This window comes from Peromyscus maniculatus, chromosome 8 (assembly GCF_049852395.1).
Source record: "Peromyscus maniculatus bairdii isolate BWxNUB_F1_BW_parent chromosome 8, HU_Pman_BW_mat_3.1, whole genome shotgun sequence".
In the NCBI taxonomy this organism is placed as follows: domain Eukaryota; kingdom Metazoa; phylum Chordata; class Mammalia; order Rodentia; family Cricetidae; genus Peromyscus; species Peromyscus maniculatus.
Window position 1 is genome coordinate 86,577,077 of NC_134859.1, and position 24,808 is coordinate 86,601,884.

Consider the following 24,808-nt stretch of genomic DNA (forward strand, 5'->3'; position numbering starts at 1 on the left):
TAAGATTATTCTGTATCTTGTACTGAAAAAGAAAATCTCTGGTAATTGAGACAATAGACCAAAGGAAATGATCACAATGCCCATAATGTCTATGCTGAGAATGTTGAGTTTATTTGAAAATAGTATGATGTAAGTATTAGATCACAGTCCAAAGAGGGTGCAGTGTTCTTTATCAGAAGAGGGTCCCAAAAGGGATCTTTCATGTATGGGTTGAATTAATTTTAAGAACATACTTGTCAAGGAAAAGCAATTTTTTTAAGTGATGTCCTGAGTGGCAGCAGCATGAACCTGGCCATCTGCCAGGAATCCTTAGCGTTAAGGTTGATTGGCTCAGCAGCAGGTGTTGCAGGGGGAGGTCCTGCAGGTGGTGCGGCAGGGGGCAGGCTGGCAGCAGGGGGGCCTGCAGCAGGGAGCCTGCACAGAGATGGGCTGGCAGCAGGTGGAGGCCCAGCAGCAGGGTCTGCAGACCACAGCTGTGCAAGAGGTGGGGCAGCAGGTGATGGGGCGGCAGCAGCCCTGCTGCAGGCTGCAGGGGTCACAGCAGATGGGGCGGCGGCAGGGCTCACAGATGGGCCTGGTGTAGTGGGGCACGCAGGTCACAGGGCGGCACACTGTGGTCTGGCAGGACACTGGGCGGCAGCAGCAGGGGTCTCTGCAGCAGCAGGGCTGGCAGCAGCCTCCACAGCTCTGGGAGGAGAAGGATCCACAGCAGGAGCCGGTCATGGTGGGTGTCTGTGCTGGAGTGGGGCTGAGAAGTGGAGAGCAGATGGGTGTTCTCAGGTGTGATGTCTCTTCTGGGTCGGGTCCCTTTATATACCTGGCCGGTGCTGATGACCCCCAGGACAGATGGCCATTTCCTTGTTTTGGTTTATTCCTTCTGTAATGGCATTGGTGGATTAGTAAGTTCTCTTGACGGGTTTTAGGCGCTCGGGTCCTTGTAAAAGATTATTTGTGTTCCTTATTTCATGGTAACTCATTATATTTTGCTATTTATGGTTCAAATATGAACTTAATAACCCTAACTTCAAAGTCGCCAATTATCTTCATAGTTTGGTGATGCTTTTGCCGGTTGGTGTTTTGATGGCTCAGAAGAGCTGCCGTGCCCTCGGGGTGAATTGGTAATGATGGAAGTGAATTCAGCAAATCATCATACAGTTCCTTTTCCACTCACTGCTCATGACAAAAGGAGGCAAGAATGTTGTAAGAGTATGTCAAAATAGGTTAATAAGAAAGGAATTTCCCATCTCCTTCGGGAGTTCCAGGAATACATCTTAGTAGGCCTGTGTCTTCAGCAGTGGGTTTTGTCTTAGTTACCCATTCCCTGATTTCACGGTCTTAACCTTTCTAAGGGAATTCTATTGCTTTGTATCTTTACTTAGTATCACTGAATCCCAACTGTTTCAAACATCATGCTTAATTAAATAACTGTGTTAATTTAATCTTTATAAATTCCTACAAGGTAGGGATTATTATTTCTTGCAATTTCCCTATACCAGTCTAAGTGAGTTATTTACTCAATGTCATGTATTAGTAGATGCTGCAGCCAAAACTCAAACCCCAAATATGTGTCACAACATTGTTTGTAAGTCCAACGAGGTGCAGAATAAATGATGAGGACCACATGACCAGAGCTTATTGAATATTTGCTTTGTTTAGGAATTTTAATGGTGTACTTACTTTTGCAACTGTTACATATGACATTTTCAATCATCTACCTGCATTTTGCTGCTTACCAAAGGAACTGGAAGAATTGAGTCCCACATAACTTAGGAATTCTAAAAATTCCCAAATATGCCTCCAAAAAAATTGGTCACAATTAAATAGTCATGGGACACTGTGAACAAAGCCACCCAAAAGGTGAGGAAGTCAAAGAATCTGAGTCCATCCAGAGAAGCTTCCATCTCCTGGTATAGCAGTACCAGGTAGCTCTGATACAAAGTGGTCTTCAGTCCTTTCTTATCTGTGTCTAGTATGGCCAGTACCTCCTGTGTATGAGGCTTCATGAAGTTTATTTCCACCAACAGAATCAACCCTGATGTTTAAAGACTCCAAACAATCTGACTTCATAGAAGAACGACATCACTATTTTATAGCTCTTGTCTGCCTTTTCTCTATGATGTCTTCTGTTCTAGATCTGTGACTGGAGGCTCCAGTTCACTCCTTTTCATGTGTCGTGAGGCTCGCATAGTTTGTTACAGGGTTACCCAGCACTATAGCAGCCACTGTAGCTGACCAGAGTGTAGGGTTACCATGGACACAAACAAGTGCCAACACTCATATTAGTGTGTTTGGAAGCAAATAAAATGTTATCTATCTATCTGAGAAAACGAAGTCATATGAAAAAGTTTCCTGATGTCTAAGAAGGAAAATGCTGAGAGGAGTGAAGCGGAGGTCGTTATACTTCTTTCTTTTTAAATGGTGAGCAAAGACACACAGAAAGGAATTGGACTCACAGAGGGCAAGGGCTATAGCTCAGCCGTAGAGCGCTTTCTTAGTGTTCATAAGGCTCTATCCGCAGAACTGCAAAACAATGGGACTGGTAAACCAAAGGTCTGATGAGAAGCAACTGCCCTCCCTAGTCATGAGAAAACTCCACTGTACATATACTAAAGATGTATCACTATCAAATGGTCCCTGAAGTCCCTAGCCACAGAACACCCTGGACACATGACTTCCTGTTGAGGTACCGTGTGATGAATCAGTTCAGTGTTATTTAAAAAAAAATGCACATATCAAAAATGAGGCAAGTGTGCTGGGAAGATGATGTGTCCTCACCTCCTTAGTGCTTATTTATTCTCAATATCATTCTGTTGTAGTCTATGTGCCAAAAGTTGTGCAGTTGAATCAGAATCCATTCTTGACCAAAACCAGCTCAGTCCCTCCCCTCACAAAGCTCCCTCACTTGCCCTGCCTCATCAGTCAGTGCATAGGACTAAGTGTATAAGCAGCAATCCAAAGGACTCATGTAGATTAGATTCCCGGGACTCAAGAAGTTGACAGCACGATTTTGAGCCCCTGTTTTGTGACTTGTTTGTGTCTGTCCTTTCTCTAAAATGACTTCCATGGTAGAAGGTTTTATTCAAGAAAACAAAAGCAATAAGCAAAACAAAACAAACAAACAAAAAAAACAGTAGTTAGTTTTCTTAACTGTCCTAACAAGATTCTAGCAACAGTGAAGCCATCCTACAAGGATTAATGTAAACATCATGTCACCCACAGTGACACTGTTTTAATGACACTGTATGTCATCTCATCTAACCCAAGGCTGTATTTTTTGATTTTCTCGTCAACAGCCACATTGGGAACCTAACTGCCATGGTGGTGCTGGTTGCAGGGGATGGGAGAGTGGCTGATCGGTAAAGACAGAGGAATTCAGTGGTGAGGGTGTTCCTGGGGACTAGCTGATAGGATCATTGCATAGTTTTCTATGTCGGGAAGCAAACGGGGCTGTAACTTGGGGTTTCTTCCTTTTCTCATGTGCATGGACCACTCATGAGTCAAATTCACAATCAAAGATCTGCCTCAACGTTTTTGTCCCATCACCACAAGAGTCTGTGTCTTTAAATATGAAATCTCATCAGCAAAATTATCTGAAATATTTGAATTCTTTTTAAAATTACAGATGATGTATCTCAAATACTCATGTGGGGAAAGTTCAAAATACAGCCTTTAGAAACATTTTCCCAGCCGGGCGGTGGTGGTGTACTCCTTCAATCCCAGTACTCGGGAGGCAGAGGCAGGCAGATTCCCTGTGAGTTCAAGGCCAGCCCGGGCTACAGAACGAGTTCCAGGACAGGTGCAAAGCTATACAGAGAAACCCTGTCTCAGGAATAAAAAAAAAAACATTTTCCCTTGATTCTTCTCATTCTGAACACTGCAATTTATTCTGTAAATGAGGTTGTGAATATCAAGGAAGAATACAAAAAAGCATATGTGCTTCATCAGAAATAAAATTTTATTGTTTTTATCATGAAAAGCCACAGCCTGAAAATATCATGCTGAAAATATATCCCGTCTGAACCCTGAAATAGAAAATTACAGTGACGCAATGGGATCATGCTTCATGAAAGAACTTCATCTTTGTTTACATGTTTTTGAAGCCAAGAATTCAGCTGACGAGAGCTAGGAATCGTCTAGAGCTATGCAGATGACCAGCAGCATACATGTGGGAAATTTGATGGGCCTTTACAGCTGAGTGAGTTGAGGAAGAACAGGTGGGTTGCAAAGGTCGCACTTCCATCTGCTCCAGCAGGAGTAGGAAGAGTTCTGTTCATAAGGCAAAGTTGTATATTAGGTGGCTCAGCAGCAGGTGTTGCAAGGGGAGGTCCTGCAGGTGGTGCGGCAGGGGGCAGGCTGGCAGCAGGGGGGCCTGCAGCAGGGAGCCTGCACAGAGATGGGCTGGCAGCAAGTGGAGGCCCAGCAGCAGGGTCTGCAGACCACAGCTGTGCAAGAGGTGGGGCAGCAGGTGATGGGGCGGCAGCAGCCCTGCTGCAGGCTGCAGGGGTCACAGCAGATGGGGCGGCGGCAGGGCTCACAGATGGGCCTGGTGCAGTGGGGCACACAGGTCACAGGGCGGCACACTGTGGTCTGGCAGGACACTGGGCGGCAGCAGCAGGGGTCTCTGCAGCAGCAGGGCTGGCAGCAGCCTCCACAGCTCTGGGAGGAGAAGGATCCACAGCAGGAGCCGGTCATGGTGGGTGTCTGTGCTGGAGTGGGGCTGAGAAGTGGAGAGCAGATGGGTGTTCTCAGGTGTGATGTCTCTTCTGGGTCGGGTCCCTTTATATACCTGGCCAGTGCTGATGATCCTAAGGACACAAAGTCATTTCCTGGAATCGTGGTTACCCAATGGAAAGAGAAGCCTGGATTCAGTTGCCAGGCAACAATTCCAGCATCTGCAAGGATGCTTTTCTTTCCACCCTTCTGCTGTTTCCCTTGGAATGAATGCCTGATAGTTTGTATCATCAGAACTATTGCTCACCTGTCACTCAATCCTCCCAGGCTAGGCCATGTGACATACTGAAAGTCTGAAGTGCACATTACTGATGTCACTTTCACCTTGCTCACAGTCTCTGAAGAAATGTGAGGCTATGATGCACATGAGTCACAAGCCTGGTTTCTGATTGACATTCAGGCAAAGTAACAATTCTTGAAGAGCCACGATGGCTCATAAAATAGATGTGTGTCTCTTCTGTTATGGGAAATATGGCCCAAGGCTTCTGAAAAAGAGCTAATTCCCTTGCTTATGGAGAGATAATCACCAAAGCATCAGAGTGACCTTTAATAAAGGAACCCGAATTGTCCTGTAACTCACAACCTCCCATGAAACACTTACTATGTGAACAGGGCAATGAGGGGGACAGAGAAGGAAAACTAAGCCCCCAAATTCCTTACCACATAGTAATCACAATTTGTGGGGAGACAAGATAAAACTAAAAGTAATTAAAGATGAAGAACTCTTCAAAGGTCGATAAGATGAAACCAAATGAAGATTTTGTTCATGTCTGTCTTTTGATCTCTTTCTTGACTGCTGTATTTCTTGCTTATTAACTGAGACAAACACTGCAATTTAAATTCTTTAAAATCTATTGCAGGGCTGGTGTGATGGATGACTCCCTGGGCAAATGCTCCTGCTGCCAAGTCTGACAACCAGAGTTCAATCCCACAGGACCCACATAGAGGAGAGAGAGAACAGATCTCTGCAGGTTGTCCTCTGACCTCCACACATACACCAGAACACACCAGTACACAAAATAAAGAAAAGAAATAAAATCCATTGGAAATATGTGTGAAGGAATAAAACATCTTTCTGTAGTCAGTACTTGGGTTTGTTGGCTGAGAATTTTGATTTCTTATAAAAATATGGGATAGGATTATTACAAAATAGAAGGAGACTTGGTGAGCCGGTGACTGGATAGAAAACTTTGTGCTTCACCACCGTAACGAGGGGATTGAAGATAAACGAAGGGTAGAGAGGCAGGTGAATAATAGCATGGGGAAAGGATTGCTGAGGACTTTGGGATCAAATTTGCCTCTGAGTGTGTGTGACAATTAGTCTTGATTGTCAACTAGTCACACTGTAGAGTCAACTGGAAAGGGAGTCACAATGAGGAGTTGTCCAGATTAGGTCAGCCTGTGGCTATGCCTATGAGCTGTTTGCTTAATTGGGTTGACTGAGGTGGGAAGACTGACCCTGAATGTAGGCAGCATCATTTCATGGGCTGGTCCCTTCAGTGAACAAAAAGTACAGAGTCAGCTGAGTACCACCCAGCATGCACTAACTCATCGCTCTCTGCTCTTGACGACAGATGTAATATGAACAATTGCTTCAACTCCCTGCCACCTTGACTTCCCCACAATGATGCACGATAACTTGGAATTGTGCACCAAAATAACCCTCCCTCCCTCAATTTGCCATAGTCAGGAATATTGTCACAGCAAGAAGTAACTAACAGAAGATCCCAAATTTCAGGTAGGAGGTATAAAGTCACAATATTGCCCTCTATATTCATCATGTCATTTCCCGCGGAAGAGGGGTCTGTTTGCCAGTCCATGCTGATGTTGGTTCTTTTGTAAACAGTCCTGTTCAGTTTATCTAGATTTCATTTCCTGCAATGTTACCAGAATGCCACCACCCATCAAATCCTAAGATGACCTCCCCATTCTCTTTGCTGCTCTGCTTGATGGGTGCTCTTGCTGACACAAGTTCAAAGACAGGCTTGTTGAAAGGGGAGTGTAGCAGGAATCTTAGAGAGTCTTATTAATAAAATCAAACCTGTGAGCCAGGTATTGGGGTGAAGCTGGAAGATCAGAGATACAGAACAAGCCACAGCTAACCTCACCTGGCCAACTTCTCAGCTGATCTTGTTTCCTCAGACTGGAAGCCTCAGAGTCCTCATCCAGAATGGGTCTCAGCTGAATTGCTGCTAGAAGCCTGAAAGCTTAACCAGCCAAATCTTAACTAGCCAAATGCTTCTAGTTTCTGGTCCTCACACCTTATATACCTTTCTGCTTTCTACCACCACTCCCTGGGATTAAAGACTTGCTTTTTGGGATTAAAGGTGTGAGTCACCATGCCTGTCTGTATCCTTGAACACATGGATTTTCTGCCTCTGAAATGCTAGGATTAAAGGTGTGTGCTATCACTGCCTATCCTTTATGTTTAATATTGTGGCTTTTCTGTTCTCTGACCCCAGATAAGTTTATTAGTATACACAATATTTTGGAGAACACAATACCACCACAGGGGAGTGTCCCCAACTTGATGACATGAGCTTTTAAAGTCATATTTTTCCAGTTCCAAGCATTCTGCAAGAGCATAATCACCAGTGGGAACACATGCATTTTAAGCATAATGTTAATTAGTTGTGAGACTTTTGTGGTTGGATCAGAGAAGAATGTAGCAATGGTGACTGTTGGTCCAGTAGGCCATGTCCTCATCTTGATAGCTTTATGATTATGTTTTGTTAGAAACTAGTTTGGGGGAAACTAGGTGTCAGGAGATGTATACAATTCTGGAAAGATACTTTTTTAATAGAGAATTATTTCTTGGTGGAACTCTTAAAGTACACTCCAGTCGTAGGAGCCAGAAATATGGATGAGGAGGGTGGAGAGAAAAGTGCAGATAACATTCCCATAGGCCCAGTTTCCTCATCTGTGAAATGGAGTCTTCAGTATCTGGAGTTCTTCATGAATGCTCTATTATAATATCTGTGCAAACACAGAAGACAGAGAGATGCAAATAATTAACGAAAAAGAGAAAATAGCCAAATTGGAAATACAGAAAAACAATGGTCAGGGAACTGGTGGAAATTTTGAATTTATTTCTGTAATATATATATATTTATATATTACATTATAGAAGTATATATAAACAATCTATCATATATCTATATAATCTCTTTTAAGTTCTGCCTAAAGTCAGGAAGATTAAACCAAATATCTTGGGATCTCTTAACGCTTTTAGATTTAAAATCCCCTTGAATGGGTAAGTATGAGAGAAAGACTTTCAGATACACATATCACCTACTGTTCTCGTCTCTTGTTATTAAATTCTCCTCGGAAGACCTGGAGTCTGGAGCTCATTTCTATTGGTTTTAAAACTAAGACTCCTAGCAAGAGTGGATTTGTAGCCCGAACTGGCAATCTCCTGTGATCAGATTGGTGACTACCCCAATTGTCATGAGAACCTTCAGACACTAGCTGGTGGAAACAGATGCAGAGATCCACAGCCAAACATTTGGCTGAGCTCAGGGAACCATGCTGAAGAGAAGGAGGAGCCAGAGGTGTCAAGGACACCACAAGAAAACCCTCAGAAACTGACTAACCTGGCTCATAGGAACTCACAGGGTCTGAACCAACAACCAGGGAGTCTGCATAGGATTGACCTAGGCCCTCTACATATATGTGACAGTTGTGTAGCTTGGTCTACTTGTGGGATTCCTAGCAATGGGAGCAGGGGCTGTCCCTAACACTTTGGCTCGCTCTTGGAAACCTATTTCTCATACTGAATTGCCTTGCCCAGCCCTAATATAAAGGGAGATGCTTAGTCTTACCACAACTTGATATACCTTGTTTTGTCAATATCCATGGGAGGCCTGCCCCTTTCTCAACAGAAACATAGGAGGAGTGCATGTCGGGGGAGATGCAGAGGGGAGCTGGGGGGATGGAACTGGAGGAGAAGAGGGAGGGGAAACTGTGGTCATGATGTAAAATAAACAAATTAAATAAATAAAAAACTGTAATAAGTTTTAAAGATATCTTTTCATTCTGAGACTATATTAATCTGATACCAAAGTATACTGACACCAGTTAGAAAATTCATTTCTCTGGTGGATATGAAGTATCTCAGAAAAAAAATTGAAACATGTGAGTAAGATCTCCCCCCTGAATTCTCTCTGACCCTCAATGATTTGATTTGAACCAGTGAGTATGTTTCTGTTTGTTTGTTTGTTTGTTGTTATTTTAAGACAGAGTCTAACTGGTGTAAATAATGGCACTGGGCACTTAGTGTGTGATTGGTAGAAGTCATTCAACTTTTCCAGAGATCTATGCTGAGAATTGCTAAATCTCCCATTTTACAGTGTCATCCCTAGGTAGGTGGGCCTGGGCTGTGTAAGAAAGGCAGCTGTGGAAGCCAGAGGGAGCACGCCAGTAAGCAGTGCTCCTGTGCTCCACTTCATGCCTGGAGCACCTGCCCTGGCTCCTCTGGATGGACTGTCCCCTGTAAAATGAAACAAGTCCTTTCTTCTCCAAGTTGCTTTTGGACATACTGTTTACCACAGCAGCATGAAGTAAATTATAACAGAAACTAAAAGCTAGAGCAGTTAAGTGATCTACGATGATTTTGTCTTTTCTTTAAGTGAATACCTCCTTATTTTTAATTCTTGTAAAGACAACTCCTTTGCATCTTAATTTCATTTAAAAAATGGAAATCAAGCACCAGCCTTGTACTAAACACTGAGCTCTATCTCTTCAGGCAATTCCAATAAACGACCATCTCTTCCTCAAAAGCAGAGACTAGATAACCTCAATGTGGTGCTTTGTGCGGAGTGAGGTAGCTAAGGATGCTCCAGGAACATGCTTGGGTACCTATTGTAGCCTGATGTTATGCAAGTGGATGTGGATGTGTGCATGTGTGTTTTTTTTGTGGTATGTGGTTTAAGACACGCCCACAGGAGAGACTGAGATGATGATCAGAAATGAATCAGAGCTAAGTACTTAAAAGGAGATGAAAGAATATTTGAGAGAAATGACAGAACTTTGGTTTGCTAGTGCAGTCTAGACTTCTGTTCATCTGTACACTCCAGTCACATACACTAATGAATGAATCAGGAGTGTGGCATTTGCTATGCCAAGAAAATCGTTTTATTGAAATAGTGAGCAACAAATGGTAAAGACATTATTGAGGATTTGGACTGCCTGAAACATAAGGGCTTAAGATGGGTTAGTCGAGTCCATTCTGGGGACCTCTGAAGGTGATTTACCATCCATGATGATGCCTACTGGGACAGATGTCTCCCAATTTAGCATAGGGCAGGAATGACAGTGTCCTTATTTCACATTGTATCCAGGTTGCAGGATGTTAAATTGTTGTCACCTTTGGGGGAAAATATTTTCTTTCATTTTGATTAGAAACCCAAATAGGTGTGTAGGTGATGGCACATCCTTAGTGGGGATGCCAGGAGATCAGCAGCAGGTATTGCAGGGGGAGGTCCTGCAGGTGGTGCGGCAGGGGGCAGGCTGGCAGCAGGGGGGCCTGCAGCAGGGAGCCTGCACAGAGATGGGCTGGCAGCAGGTGGAGGCCCAGCAGCAGGGTCTGCAGACCACAGCTGTGCAAGAGGTGGGGCAGCAGGTGATGGGGCGGCAGCAGCCCTGCTGCAGGCTGCAGGGGTCACAGCAGATGGGGCGGCGGCAGGGCTCGCAGATGGGCCTGGTGCAGTGGGGCACGCAGGTCACAGGGCGGCACACTGTGGTCTGGCAGGACACTGGGCGGCAGCAGCAGGGGTCTCTGCAGCAGCAGGGCTGGCAGCAGCCTCCACAGCTCTGGGAGGAGAAGGATCCACAGCAGGAGCCGGTCATGGTGGGTGTCTGTGCTGGAGTGGGGCTGAGAAGTGGAGAGCGGATGGGTGTTCTCAGGTGTGATGTCTCTTCTAGGTCGGGTCCCTTTATATACCTGGCCAGTGCTGATGACCCCCAGGCACATGATCATTCTTGTAAATCCTCTGGCTAATTAAGGGAAGAGTTAGCATTGACTAATGGTATCTTTTCCCCCTCCATACATAGCATGCATATACATCACAAATATTTCTTTATTTTCTTTTGTGGTTTATTCTTACTGAGTCTAAACTCTGGACTCAATTATGATGAGTTTGGAATATTTGTAAGTCATCAAAGAGGAAAGAATTTGTTTTCTAAATCAGATATGATCTAACCACTCTCTCCTTGGCTCTGATGCCATCATCTTGCCTTCAAAGACTCCCTGGGTTACCACCCAAGCTGTGACTTACTTTATTAGCACACACATGATAGCAGCAGATTAATAGCACCACTGTAAACAGACCAATACTCATCTGCTCCCCAGAGAACTCCCAGCATGCACCTCTGGCAGGTGTGTGGTTTTATGTGTGATGAAGGACCACATGGGCATTTCCAGCCTGTCACACTGGTTTGGTCACTCTCTCTTGCTGAGGATCAGGGCTTTCCAGTCAGTGCTGGCTGTTGTTTCCTTACTGACCTGGAATGCCCTGCTTGTCCTGAACTCAACTTCCACCTTGATCTTAAAATCTGCTTCCAAGATTCTTTGCGATTTTTATCTTTGGGATTTATTTAGGATTAGTCATCGCATCTCTAGAATCCAGGAAAGGATTGTGGAACTTCTATAGGCCTGTCCCTTCCCTCCTTTACTGTTGTGGGGTTTACTGAGGTCACACAGTGAGGTTGTAGTATGAGGTCTGAGCTCTGAAACCCCTCACTCTTTATTGATGTCAATAGTCTCTGCCCTGGGGTCTATGCGTACTGTTCTGTAAACCATGATTTTATCAAAATCAGTAGGACGGTTCCTTTTATGCTTATGTGAGATTGCTAACTGATCCCATCAGTGAAGTAGGGAAACTTTTGATCACAGAAACAGATAACTTCTGGGTGAGGACCAAGCCCAGAAAGTTCTCTCTGGACGTCATCAAAGGACAAGCTCTTGTTGGCACCTTTATTTCCCTAATTTTAGTCTGATTTAGCGAATGGTGGGAAATGAGGACAAAACATTTCAAAACCGAATGCAAGAGCCAGCAAGATGGCTCAGCAGCTGGCCTCAAAGCCAGAGGACCAGAGTTCCAGCCCCAGGAACCACAAGTTGAAAAGAGTGACCCAACTCCTACAGTTATCTTCTGACCTCCACACATGCTCTGACAAGGGTGTCCACATGCACGCACACACTTTTTGCATGCATGCATGCATGCACGCACGCACGCACGCACGCACGCACAAGATAAGCGTTAAAAGATAAAAACAACCTGACTCGGCCGGGCAGTGGTGCCTTTAATCCCAGCACTTTGGAGGCAGAGGCAGGTGGTTCTCTGTGAGTTCGAGGCCAGCCTGATCTACAAAGTGAGTTCCAGGAAAGGTGCAAAGATACACAGAGAAACCCTGTCTTAAACCATCACCACCACCCCACAAAAAAAAAAAAAAAAAAAAAAAGAAAAAGAAAAAGAAAAGAAAATACAAAACAACCTGACCGGGTGGTGGTACACGCCTTTAATCCCAGCATTAGGGAGGCAGAGCCAGGCAGATCCCTGTGAGTTCAAGGCCAGCCTGTTCTACAGAGCGAGATCCAGGACAGGCACCAAAACTACACAGAAAAACCCTTTCTCGAAAAACCAAAACCAACCAACCAAACAAACAAAAACCTGACTTAAATTCTCTTTATATGTCATTTATGCTGAAATCACTCTTCTCCGGTGGGGATCTTTGTTGACATCATGAGGAAATTAGCTCTATCTCACATAAAAGATATCATGGAAATGTAGCTGTGAGTGTTCTCAAATTCATTATGTCTGTCTTTCTTTGTGCAATGGTTTCTTCTTGGTTCGTTGGTACTACTTTATGATCTGGTAAAAGAAAACTAGTTCCCAGTTTGTTTACAAATAACCTTTTTAATATTGACCAGCTTCTGTAGACATTTTGTTAGTCTTTCTTAGTCATTTGAATTGATGATTCACATCATAGGATTGTAGGGAATCCCGTTTTCTTTTGCAACAGGTTTTTATTAAAAGCATCTACTCTAAGAACAGCTTGCCATAGTTACCATAGCTACCTTCTCTAATGTACTTCATTTACTGGTGTTATGTTTCAACTGCTGTTTTCCTGCCTCCCACATGAGAACTCTAATTTGCTGTTTATTGAATGCTTGATCCGTTCCATGGATTGTAACAGGTATTTTAATAACTGATTGACTACCATGCTAATCAATGGAGGTGGCTATTATTATTATCTCCACACTAAAGAGGAGCAACCTGAAGCTTAGAAAAGATAACTAATTTGTTCAAGATCACACAGCTGTTTACTAAGAGTCTGGATACATAGTCAGATATGTCTCAGTGGTTAGTTTATGTTTAAAAAAAGATGCTTTCAAATGAATGGAATCATCTTACAGGTTAACATAAATAAGTTGACTTTACACTGTTCATATCAGCTTAGTTTTATCTATTAATATTCAAATTTATGATTAAAAATTTTATTAAAACTCAAAATATAACCAGTCCTGGTCTGTATTCTTGGATACCACTTAATTTTTGCTGTCTTGTGGAAAACGATCTTCCCATCTTTGCATACTGACAGGCATACTAAATTAGTTTATCATTGCCATGACTGAGTTAGTTACATTCAACTGTGGTGCATAGCAAGCAGCCATCAGCTCTCATCAAGTACAGTAATCGGAGTTTATTTCCTGGTCTGGATGATTTAAAACTGGGAATGGCTTCTGGTCACAGGTTAGTGTAGATCTTTTGGAACTCGGGTTGCCATATTCCAAAAATGAAATTGTATATGTTCTAGATACATTATTTTCTAGATACATAATTTTATAGTTGTTATGCTTGAGTGTAGCTGACACATCTTTACATTTTAAAAGTATTTGTTGCTTCTGGACCAGAGGTGAGTATCTGGGCCCAGCCTGGACCCCATCCCTGGGCACCAGCCACTCCTGGGAAGACCTGCCCAACTTGGCCTCAGGTTCTGGCCACCAGGCAGGTTCCCTTCTAGCCCCACCGGGAAGGATCCCCTTCTCCAAGACCCCCACCAGACCCTGCAATCTGCCCCAGACTTCCCTTCTGGACCAGAGAGGGCTCCCATTTTGCCCCGGACTTCCCTTCTGGACAACAGCTCTCACCCTGCCCCAAACTTCCCTTCTGGACCAGAGAGAGAGCTCCCAATATGCCCCGGACTTCCCTTCTGGACAAGAGCGCCCATCCTGACCCGTACTTCCCTTCTGGACAAGAGCGCCCGTCCTGCCCCGGACTTCCCGTCTATATAAGAGCTTCCATCCTGCCCCGGAGTTCCCATTTGGACAAGAGAGCTCCCATCTGGACAAGAGAGAGAGACTTCCTGGAACTTTCAGCTCTGTCTGAACTAAGTGCGCTGATAAGACCAAGAACGAACCACAAGGAGATGGGCAGACGTCAAGGCAGAAGTACATACAACAAAATGAAGAGCAATACAGCATCACCAGAACCTAGCCCACCTCCAACATCTAGACCTGAACATCAAAAATTGGAAGAAGCAGAAGAAAACAGCCTTATGAATAACATCATGAAGAAGCTAGAGGCTTGTGTAGAGGAAAAGACAAAAAAATGGGAAGAATGCTATAAACAACTAGAGGAAAGGGCAAACAAATTAGAAGACAACAATAAAGTCCTGGAAGGAAACAATAAAGTACTGAAAGAAAATCATGAAAAAGCAATGAAACAAATAAAGGAAACAGTCCAAGACCTGAAAAGGGAAATAGAAAAAATGAAGAAGACACAAACAGAGGGAATGCTGGAAATAGAAAATCTGAGTAAACGATCAGGAACTTCAGATGCAAGTATAACCAACAGAATGCAAGAGATGGAAGAGAGGATCTCTGGCATCGAAGATACAGTAGAAGAAATAGATTCATCAGTCAAAGAAAACACTAAAGCCAACAAAGTCATGAACCAAAATGTCCAAGAAATTTGGGACAGCATGAAAAGACCAAACCTATGAATAATAGGGATAGAAGAAGGAGAAGAATACCAACTCAAAGGCACAGAAAATATATTCAACAAAATCATAGAAGAAAACTTTCCCAACTTAAAGAAAGAAATGCCTATGAAGATACAAGAAGCCTATAGAACACCAAACAGACTAGACCCCCCAAAAAAGTCCCCTCGACATATAATAATTAAACAACTAAACGTACAGAATAAAGAAAGAATATTAAGAGCAGCAAAGGAAAAAGGCCAAGTGACCTATAAAGGCAAACCCATCAGAATAACACTGGATTTCTCAATGGAGACTTTGAAAGCCAGAAGGACCTGGACAGATGTAATGTAGACACTAAGAGACCATGGATGTCAGCCCAGACTAATATACCCAGCAAAACTTTCAATCATCATAGACGGAATGAACAAGACATTCCAAGACAAAGCCAGATTTAAACAATACTTATCCACAAACCCAGCCCTACAGAAAGCACTAGAAGGAAAATTCCAACAGAAGGAAGTCAGATATACCCTGGAAAACGCAGGCAATAGATAAAGCCTGAGCAGTAAACCCCAAAGAAGAGAAGTACACACACACTACCACCAAAAATAACAGGGATGAACAATCACTGGTCATTAATATCCCTTAATATCAATGGACTTAATTCACCTATAAAAAGACATAGGCTTACAGAATGGATACAAAAGCAGGACCCATCTTTCTGCTGCATACAAGAAACATCTCAAATTCAAAGACAGACACTACCTAAGAATAAAAGGCTGGAAAAAGACTTTCCAATCAAAACAGTCTTAAGAAACAAGCGGGTATAGCCATCCTGATATCCAACAAAATAGCTTCAAACTAAAAACAATCAAAAGAGATCAAGAAGGGCATTACATCCTCATCACAGGAAAGATCCACCAAGATGAAGTTTCAATTCTGAACATTTATGCCCAAAACACAAGGGCACCCACATATGTAAAAGAAACATTACTAAAGCTTAAACCACATACAAAACCCCACACATTAATAGTGGGAGATCTCAACACCCCACTTTCACCACTGGACAGATCTCCCAAATCAAAACTTAACAGAGAAATAAAGGACTTAACTGATGTCATGACCCAAATGGACCTAATAGATATCTACAGAACATTCCATCCTAACAAAAAAGAATATACCTTCTTCTCAGTACCCCATGGAACTTTCTCTAAAATTGACCACATACTTGGCCACAAAGCAAATCTCAACAGATACAAAACAATTGGAATAACCTCCTGTGTTCTATCAGACCACCATGGTTTAAAGTTAGATTTCAACAACAACAACAAATAAATAAATAAATAAATAAATAAATAAATAAATAAATAAATAAATAAAAATAAAAAAACTACAGAAAACCTACAATCTCATGGAAACTGAACAATGCTCAACTGAATCACCAATGGGTTAAGGAAGAAATAAAGAAAGAAATTAAAGACTTCCTAGAGATCAATGAAAATGAAGACACCTTATACCCAAACTTATGGGACACTATGAAAGCAGTGCTTAGAGGGAAATTCATAGCACTAAATGCCCACATAAAGAAGTTGGAGAAATCCCACACTAGTGACTTATCAGCACACCTGAAAGCTCTAGAACAAGAAGAAGCAAAGTCTCCCAGGAAGAATAGATGCCAGGAAATCACCAAAGTGAGAGCTGAAATCAATAAAATAGAAACCAAGAGAACAATACAAAAAGAATCAATAAAACAAAGAGTTGGTTCTTTGAGAAAATCAACAAGATAGTCAAGCCCTTATCCAAACTAACCAAAAGACACAGAGAGAGAATCCAAATCAACAAAATCCGAAATGAAAAGGGGGACATAACAACAGACATTGAGGAAATCCAGAGAATTATCAGGTCATATTTCAAAAACCTCTACTCCAGAAAACTGGAAAACCTAAAGGAAATGGACAATTTTCTGGATAGGTACCACATACCTAAGTTAAATCAAGACCAGATAAACTATTTAAATAGTCCAATAACCACTAAGGAAATAGAAATAGTCATTAAAAGTCTCCCAACCAAAAAAAGCCCAGGACCAGATGGTTTCAGTGCAGAATTCTACCAGATCTTCAAAGAAGAGCTAATTCCAATACTCTCTAAATTGTTCCACACAATAGAAACAGAAGGAACATTACCAAACTCCTTCTATAAGGCTACAATTACCCTGATTCCTAAACCAAACAAGGATACAACAAAGAAAGAGAACTACAGACCGATCTTCCTCATGAACATTGATGCAAAAATACTCAATAAAATACTGGCAAACAGACTCCAAAAACACATCAAAACAATTATCCACCATGATCAAGTAGGTTTCATCCCAGGGATGCAAGAGTGGTTCAGCATACAAAAGTCCGTCAATGTAATACACCATATAAACAAACTCAAAGAAAAAAACCACATGATCATCTCAATAGATGCAGAAAAGGCATTTGACAAAATCCAACACCCCTTCATGATAAAAGTCTTGGAGTGATCAGGAATACAGGGAACATACCTAAACATAATAAAGGCAATTTACAGCAAGCCAACAGCCAACATCAAATTAAATGGAGAGAAACTCAAAGCAATTCCACTAAAATCAGGAATGAGGCAATGCTGTCCGCTCTCTCCATACTTATTCAATATAGTACTTGAAGTGCTAGCCAGAGCAATAAGACAACATAAGGAGATTAAGAGGATACAAATTGGAAAGGAAGAAGTCAAGTTTTCCCTATTTGCAGATGACATGATAGTATACTTGAGTGATCCCAAAGATTCCACCAAGGAACTGATAAAGCTTATAAACACCTTCAGCAACATAGCAGGATACAAGATCAACTCAAAAAAATCAGTAGCCCTCCTATATACAATGGACAAAGAAGCTGAGAAGGAAATCAGAGATACATCACCCTTTACAATTGCCACAAATGACATAAAATACCTTGGGGTAACACTAACCAAGCAAGTGAAGGACCTATATGACAAGAACTTTAAGTCCCTGAAAAAAGAAATTGAAGAAGATGTCAGAAAATGGAAAGATCTCCCATGCTCATGGATAGGCAGGACCAACATAGCAAAAACGGCAATTTTACCAAAAGCAATCTACAGATTCAATGCAATTCCCATCAAAATACCAACACAATTCTTCACAGACCTGGAAAGAATAATACTGAACTTCATATGGAAAAACAAAAAACCCAGGATAGCCAAAAGAATCCTGTACAATAAAACAACCTCTGGAGACATCACGATCCCTGACTTCAAGCTCTACTATAGAGCTACAGTAATAAAAACAGCTTGGTATTGGCATAAAAACCGACATGTAGACCAATGGAATAGAACTGAAGACCCTGATATTAACCCGCACACCTATGAACATATAATTTTTGACAAAGAAGCCAAAAGTGTACAGTGGAAAAAAGAAAACATCTTCAACAAATGGTGCTGGCATAACTGGATATCAACATGTAGAAGGCTGCAAATAGATCCATATCTGTCACCCTGCACAAAACTTAAGTCTAAGTGGATCAAGGACCTCAACATAAATCCAGCTACTGTGAACTTGCTAGAAGAGAAAGTAGGAAATAGTCTTGAACGCATTGGCATAGGAGATCACTTCCTAAATATAACACCAGTAGCACAGACACTGAGAGAAACAATCAATCAATGGGACCTCTTGAAACTGAGAAGCTTTTGTAGAGCAAAGGATATGGTCAACAAGGCAAAGCGACAGCCTACAGAATGGGAAAAGATCTTCACCAACCCCACATGTGACAGAGGACTGATATCCAGAATATATAAGGAACTCAAGAAATTAGACATCAAAACGACCAACAGTCCAATCAAAAAATGGGTTATAGAACTAAACAGAGAATTCTCAACAGTGGAAACTCAAATGGCTGAAAGACATTTAAGGAATTGCTCAACATCCCTAATCATCAGGGAAATGCAAATCAAAACAGCTCTGAGATACCACCTTGTGCCTGTCAGAGTGGCTAAGATCAAAAACACTGAAGACACTTTATGCTGGAGAGGATGTGGAACTAGGGGAACTCTCCTCCACTGCTGGTGGGAATGTAAGCTTGTACAACCACTTTGGAAATCAATATGGTGTTTTCTTAGAAAATTGGGAATCAATCTCCCCCAAGATCCAGCTATACCACTCGGGCATATATCCAAGAAATGCTCAATCATACCACAAGAGCACTTGCTCAGCTATGTTCATATCAGCATTGTTTGTAATAGTCAAAACCTGGAAACAACCTAGATGCCCTTCAACTGAAGAATGGATAAATAAATTGTGGCACATATACACAATGGAATACTACTCAGCAGAGAAAAACAATGACATCATGAGGTTTGCAGGCAAATGGATTGATCTAGAAAAAATCATCCTGAGTGAGGTAATCGAGACTCAGAAAGACAAATATGGTATGTACTCACTCATAGGAGGATACTAGAGGTGGAACAAGGATGACTGGACTGCTACTCACATCACCAGGGAGGCTACCTGGAAAACAGGACCCCAAGAAAGACACAAGGATTGCCCAATGACGGAGAAATGGCTGAGATCTACATGAACAACCTGGACATGAGTGGTTGTAATGAAGGGCAAGGGTCGAGGGAAAGAGAGCCTGTGGGAGTGGGAGATCCCAGCTGGATCAAGAACAGAGAGGAAGAATAAGGAATAGGAGACAATGGTAAATGAAGACCACATGAGAAAAGGAAGAAACAAAGTGCTAAAGAGGCCCACAGAAATCCACAAAGATACCCCACAATAGACTGCTGGCAATGGTCGAGAGACAGCCGGGACTGACCTACTCTGGTGATGGGATGGCCAAACACCTTAATAGTTGTTCCAGAAACCCTATCCAAGGACTGAGGAATCTGGATGCAGAGATTCACGGCTAGGCCCCAGGTGGAGCGCCAGGAGTCTAATTAGGGAGAAAAAGGAGGGTTTATATGAGAGAGAATTGTTGAAACCAAGGTTGGATAAAGCACAGGGACAAATAGCCAAACAAATGGAAACACATGAACTATGAACCAAAGGCTGAGGGGCCCCCAACTGGATCAGGCCCTCTGAATAGGTGAGACAGTTGATTGGCTTGATCTATTTGGGAGGCATCTAGGCAGTGGGACCAGGTCCTGGGCTCATTGCATGAGTTAGCTGTTTGAAACCTGGGACTTATGCAGGGATGCTTGCCTCAGTTTGGGAGGAGGGGACTGGACCTGCCTGGACTGAGTCTACTAGGTCCATCTCTGTCCTGGGGGGGGGGGGGAGGGCTTTGCCCTGGAGGAGGTGGGAATGGGGGATGGGCTGGGGGAAGGGGAGGTGGGAAGAAGGGGGGAGAACAAGGGAATCCATGGCTGGTATGTAGAACTGAATGGTATTGTAAAATAAAATAAAAGGAAAAAAAAAGTATTTGTTGTCTGCGAGGTGGCACACACCTTTAATCGGAAGGTAGAGGCAGGCAGATCTCTGAGTTCAAGGCCAGTCTGGTCTACAGAGCGAGTTCTAGGACAGCCAGGGCTGTTACACAGAGAAATCCTGTCTTGGAAAACAAAAGAAAAGAAAAGAACACCCCCCCCCCCCCCGCAACACACACTTAAAAAAAATCCCCACCAATAACAACAAAAACCAACCAAACAAAAAAGTCATTCTTGATTATTTGAACTTAAAATTTAACAAGGTGTCCTGTATTTTAGGTGCCAGCCCTACTTAGCAGAGAGAACCCCACAGACACCTGTCATGTCTTTGGGTGGAAGAGGAAAGAGGGTAGAGTTACTGTTAATGGCAGATAATCTAATGAAGTTGAGAATCGGCTACCTCAGTGACCTCTTCCGTGGTGCTTAGACAGTACATTTAGAAAGTGATGGCCTCTGTTTGTATAAATAAGGTCTCCTCTTCTTGCTTCCTCTCATTCCAGATAGTCAAGAATTATCAGTTATTAAACAGGGACTGCTGGATTTCTGCCTAGAAGTTCACTGCTGTGGATATCGCTCTATATAAATAAAATACTGATGGCCAGTGACCAGGCAGGAAGTATAGGCGGGACAAGGAGAGAGGAGAATTGGGGAAACAGGAAGAAGGAGGGAGAGGCATGGCCAGCCACCGCCAGGACAAGCAACATGTAAAGATGCTGGTAAGGCACGAGCCGTATGTCAAGGTATTGATTTATAGATATGGGTTAATTTAAGATATAAGAACAGTTAGCAAGAAGCCTGCCACGGCCATACAGTTTGTAAGTAATATAAGCGTCTGAGTGATTATTTTATATGTGGATTGTGGGATTTGTGGAACCTGGAGAGAAGCCCTTCAGTAACAGTTCACACTGTCTGTCTCCTGTTAGTTCGTATTTATTGTGACCCCCCAAAAAAAAGATAAAACAAAACCCAAAGTATTAGGAAGAGCCTGGTTTTATGAAGGTTAATAGAAGAAGAGTAAACCCTGTGTTTACATAGAGATCCAAACACTAATGTGGGTTTCAAATCCAACTTCAGATAGTTGTAATGTCTGGATCCAAACAAAACTAAGACATTCATTTGTCTCGGGTCAGGGAGCTCCTAACAAACTGGAAACCATCTGGAGAAATACTACTGGCCATCTGTTTTCTCACCCAATATGTCATTATTTTATCATGATTTAATAGACTGGAGGCTTTTTTCCCCTGTAGGAGTTTCGTATTACTTGACTATAGAACTGTGTCTTACTTAGGTTTTTGCTTTTGTTTTTAATTGCTGTGAAGAGACATCATGACCACAGAAGCTCTTATAAAGGAAACATTTAATTAGGGTTTTAGAGGTTCAATTGATTATCATCATGACAGGGAGCATGATGGCATTCAGGCAGACATGGTGCTGGAGTAATAGCTGAGAGTCCTACATCTTGCAGACAACAGGAACTTGACTGAGACACTGGGTAGTATCTTGAGCATAGGAAATCTCAAAGCCTACCCCCACAGTGACACACTTCCTCCAACAAGGCCATGCCCACTCCAACAAGCCACGCCTCCTAATAGTGCCATTCCCTATGAGATTATGAGGACCAATTACACTCAAACTCCCAAACACATGAACACAAATACACACATACCATTTTCATGCCTATATCACATATAGCATTTAAAAATGATTTAATTATGGTTTAATTTTTCAGTGTTTTTATATAAAACGTGAATCTTCACTTATTTTGTGAAGATTTCTTTTCATTTTAACTTTATGTATCTCTGTGTGGGTACATACTTGTGAGTATAAGTACCCATGGAGGCCAGAGGCATCAGATCCTCTGGAGCTAGGGTTACAAGTAGTTGTGACCCATCCAGTGTGCGTGCTAGGAACTAAACTCTGGTCCTCTGGGAGAGCAGCATGTGTTCTTTAACCACTGAGAGATTTCTCCAGTCCCCTCAATTACTTTTTAAGGATTTATTTTTATTTTAAATACTATGCGTGCTTGTGTATCTGTGTGCATGTGTGGAGGGAGTGCAGTTGCCTGCAGAGGCCAAAGAAGGCCAGGCAGTTCCTGGAGCTGGAGTTGCAGGGGGTTGTACACCGTTCAACATGGGGGTTGGGAGCTAAACTCAGGTCTTTTGCCAGAGCAGAAATTACTCCTTAATCAGCCAGACCTCAGTCCGCAGTTATTGAGTACAATGGAAGACACAGACGACAGGACCAATGAATTCTTATGTGTAAAAAAGTTTATTAGAAATAAGAGGAATAACAGGTCATAAGAAATTCATTTTAGGAAAAACAATAACAACAACAACAACAACAAAAACAAAAACAGAATATACCCAAAGCCTCAGGTCTGGGATTATAAAGTCAGTGCTAAGACAAGGGCTGTAGAAAATGTCTAATTTACTAGAAATAATAATCTAGAGCAACAACATTAATCAATTTGAAGAATTAGGATAAATTTTTAACCCACGATGTACAAATTAACTTCTACAGTGTACTAACGTTGGAAAGAGATGGTAGCAAAGGAGAGACCGTCCAGTGAGCCAGGATGTGCTGCCTGGTTCTGGAGCGGATGGCAGGCTCACTGGAATTGTGCAGTCTGTCCTGGTAAATGATGTTAAACAGATTCCTAAGGGTTCACACGAGAGAATGGTGTATAGCTGCAGGGGGAGATGAGCCTAGAGCAGGGTTAGCAGCAGCAAGGGGTGGCGCAGCACATGGGGCGGGGGCAGGTGGAGATCACACAGGTCGGGCGGTAGCAAGTGGTCTGGCAGCAGACCTGACCACAGACTGGGCGCAGGCAGCAGCAGGGGCGGCAGCAGGGGCGGCAGCAGGGGCGGCAGCAGGGGCGGCAGCAGGGGCGGCAGCAGCTGGAGATGCAACAGCTGGGGCGGCAGCAGGTGGGCTGGCAGCAGCCTTGGCCACAGCCCTCCTCAGAGCAGACAGAGCCACAGCAGGAGTTGACCATGGTGTCAGAGGTGGAGGTTCTGGGTGGGTTTACAAGTGAGTGAAGATATTGGGTTTGGAAGTTTCCTTGCCCCGCACCCCTTTTTATACCCCGCTGAACACCTCATGTGACGTCACTATTTCCTTGTTAGTATTTACCTTCTTGGGAAACTTAATCATTTAATTGCATAATTGTAATGTTTCTAGTTAAATACCCCAAAAAGAAAGAAAATAAGACATTTCCCCCCCTCTGGTAGCCCCCGTGTTTGCAACTGAAATGCTCATCGCATTTTTTTCATAGTTGGTCACCTTTGTCCTTTCTGCAAGTAACTTGCCACAGGACTCTTTGGCATTTTGTTTTCTAAATGTGACATTCCCTCTTGTCTGTACACTGTTCCTTGCAAATCATGGAAATGTTTTCCCACAAATTCCAGCATTTATTGTGTTGTCAAGGAATGTTCTATCCAGATGAGACTCAGGGAAAGAATTAGAAGGGAAGACCGTTTAGTCGAGGTTGCCCCATCTCTCGTGGGAACGATGGTGATATTGTGTATCCATTGGAGACTGGGGAGATGGTCAGACCTGAGGAAGTTCTAAACTGTCAGATCTCATTCCAGTCTCTTAGGATGAAGGGCTTGGCAGCGGTTCCACCACTTACCAAGAATAGAAACTCAGTTTTTTTGGCGTTTGGGGTCTATTTTGTTTTTGTATGCCTTCCTGGAGAATGATGAAGAGTGGGGAAGTTTATTCCTCTTTTAAGTATGTAATTGCACAGTAGATGTTTTTCACTCACAGAGGCATTCAAACAATTTACAGTGTAGGCACTATACGTCATTAGCAGTTCATTGAATTTATTTAGTATCTAGTGTGTGTATGTGTATGAGTACACTTACCATGTGGGTCCCAGGGATGGAACTCAGGTCATCAGGCATGGCAGCACATACCTTTACCTGCTGAGTCACTTTGCTAGTCTGATCTTTTTTTTTTTGTACATAAAATATTTTGTAATATTTACATACATAAAATATTTACATACAAAAATTTACATACAAAAAACACATAAAAATATTTTGAGTTTCTAACTTTGGCAATATATATGCAGAGTTTCTGTTGAATATTCTAGGCATAGAGCAGGTAGACCTTTGTGCCTTTCTGTAAGTGGTTGGATAAGACACAGGCTGAGGGAACGGTTTGGCATAAAATAAAGAAATTCCATGACTTTAATGAAACCACTAAACTCAAAATATGCAGTGCGACAATGTGTTCCACGTGCCCTCGGTGGGGTAGAGCTGGTAAAATGTGACTGTGTGCCAGGTACTATGTGAGTTATGCTGTATTTCTTTTGTTTTTAATGCAGTTCTGTGAAGGGCTGTGCACTCTTCTCTTGATGGAGGAGCTTCACGAAGCACAGAGAGGCTAACACAAAAATGCGTGTCCAAGTGGAAACACAAAGGGAGCTGAACGTGCCTCTGAGCAGCAGAGGACGTGTGAAGATTCAAGCGTGCAAGCCTTGGCTGGGCTTGTGTCATCTTGGGACGCGTCTCATCGTCTCTGCAAACCCTTCCTCATCCGTCAAGACTCACTGGAGACGTTTCCTCCTGCATGGTGTCTGTCCTCATAAACGGTCCCCTGCATGCATTGTGCTTCTAACTTAGCACATTCT

General features: G+C 42.7%; 3 protein-coding genes and 1 long non-coding RNA gene across 4 annotated transcripts; 1 reads left to right on the forward strand and 3 right to left on the reverse strand.

The window, feature by feature from the left end:
- Positions 1-330: 330 nt before the first annotated feature.
- Positions 331-723, reverse strand: LOC102921290 (keratin-associated protein 2-1). Its single transcript, XM_076577776.1, has one exon. It carries the CDS (start codon positions 721-723, stop codon positions 331-333), a length of 393 nt encoding a protein of 130 aa, XP_076433891.1.
- Positions 724-4,009: 3,286 nt separating this feature from the next.
- Positions 4,010-5,799, forward strand: LOC121831664 (uncharacterized). Its single transcript, XR_006075176.2, has 2 exons — positions 4,010-4,214; positions 5,592-5,799. It is a non-coding gene; the product is annotated as an uncharacterized LOC121831664 (long non-coding RNA).
- LOC102920986 (keratin-associated protein 2-1) lies at positions 4,300-4,692 on the reverse strand. The gene has a single exon (XM_006971787.3). It carries the CDS (start codon positions 4,690-4,692, stop codon positions 4,300-4,302), a length of 393 nt encoding a protein of 130 aa, XP_006971849.1.
- A 4,386-nt stretch (positions 5,800-10,185) lies between the features above and the next one.
- On the reverse strand, positions 10,186-10,583 carry LOC102920673 (keratin-associated protein 2-1). Its single transcript, XM_006971786.3, has one exon. It carries the CDS (start codon positions 10,576-10,578, stop codon positions 10,186-10,188), a length of 393 nt encoding a protein of 130 aa, XP_006971848.2. The 5' UTR covers positions 10,579-10,583.
- Positions 10,584-24,808: the final 14,225 nt, after the last annotated feature.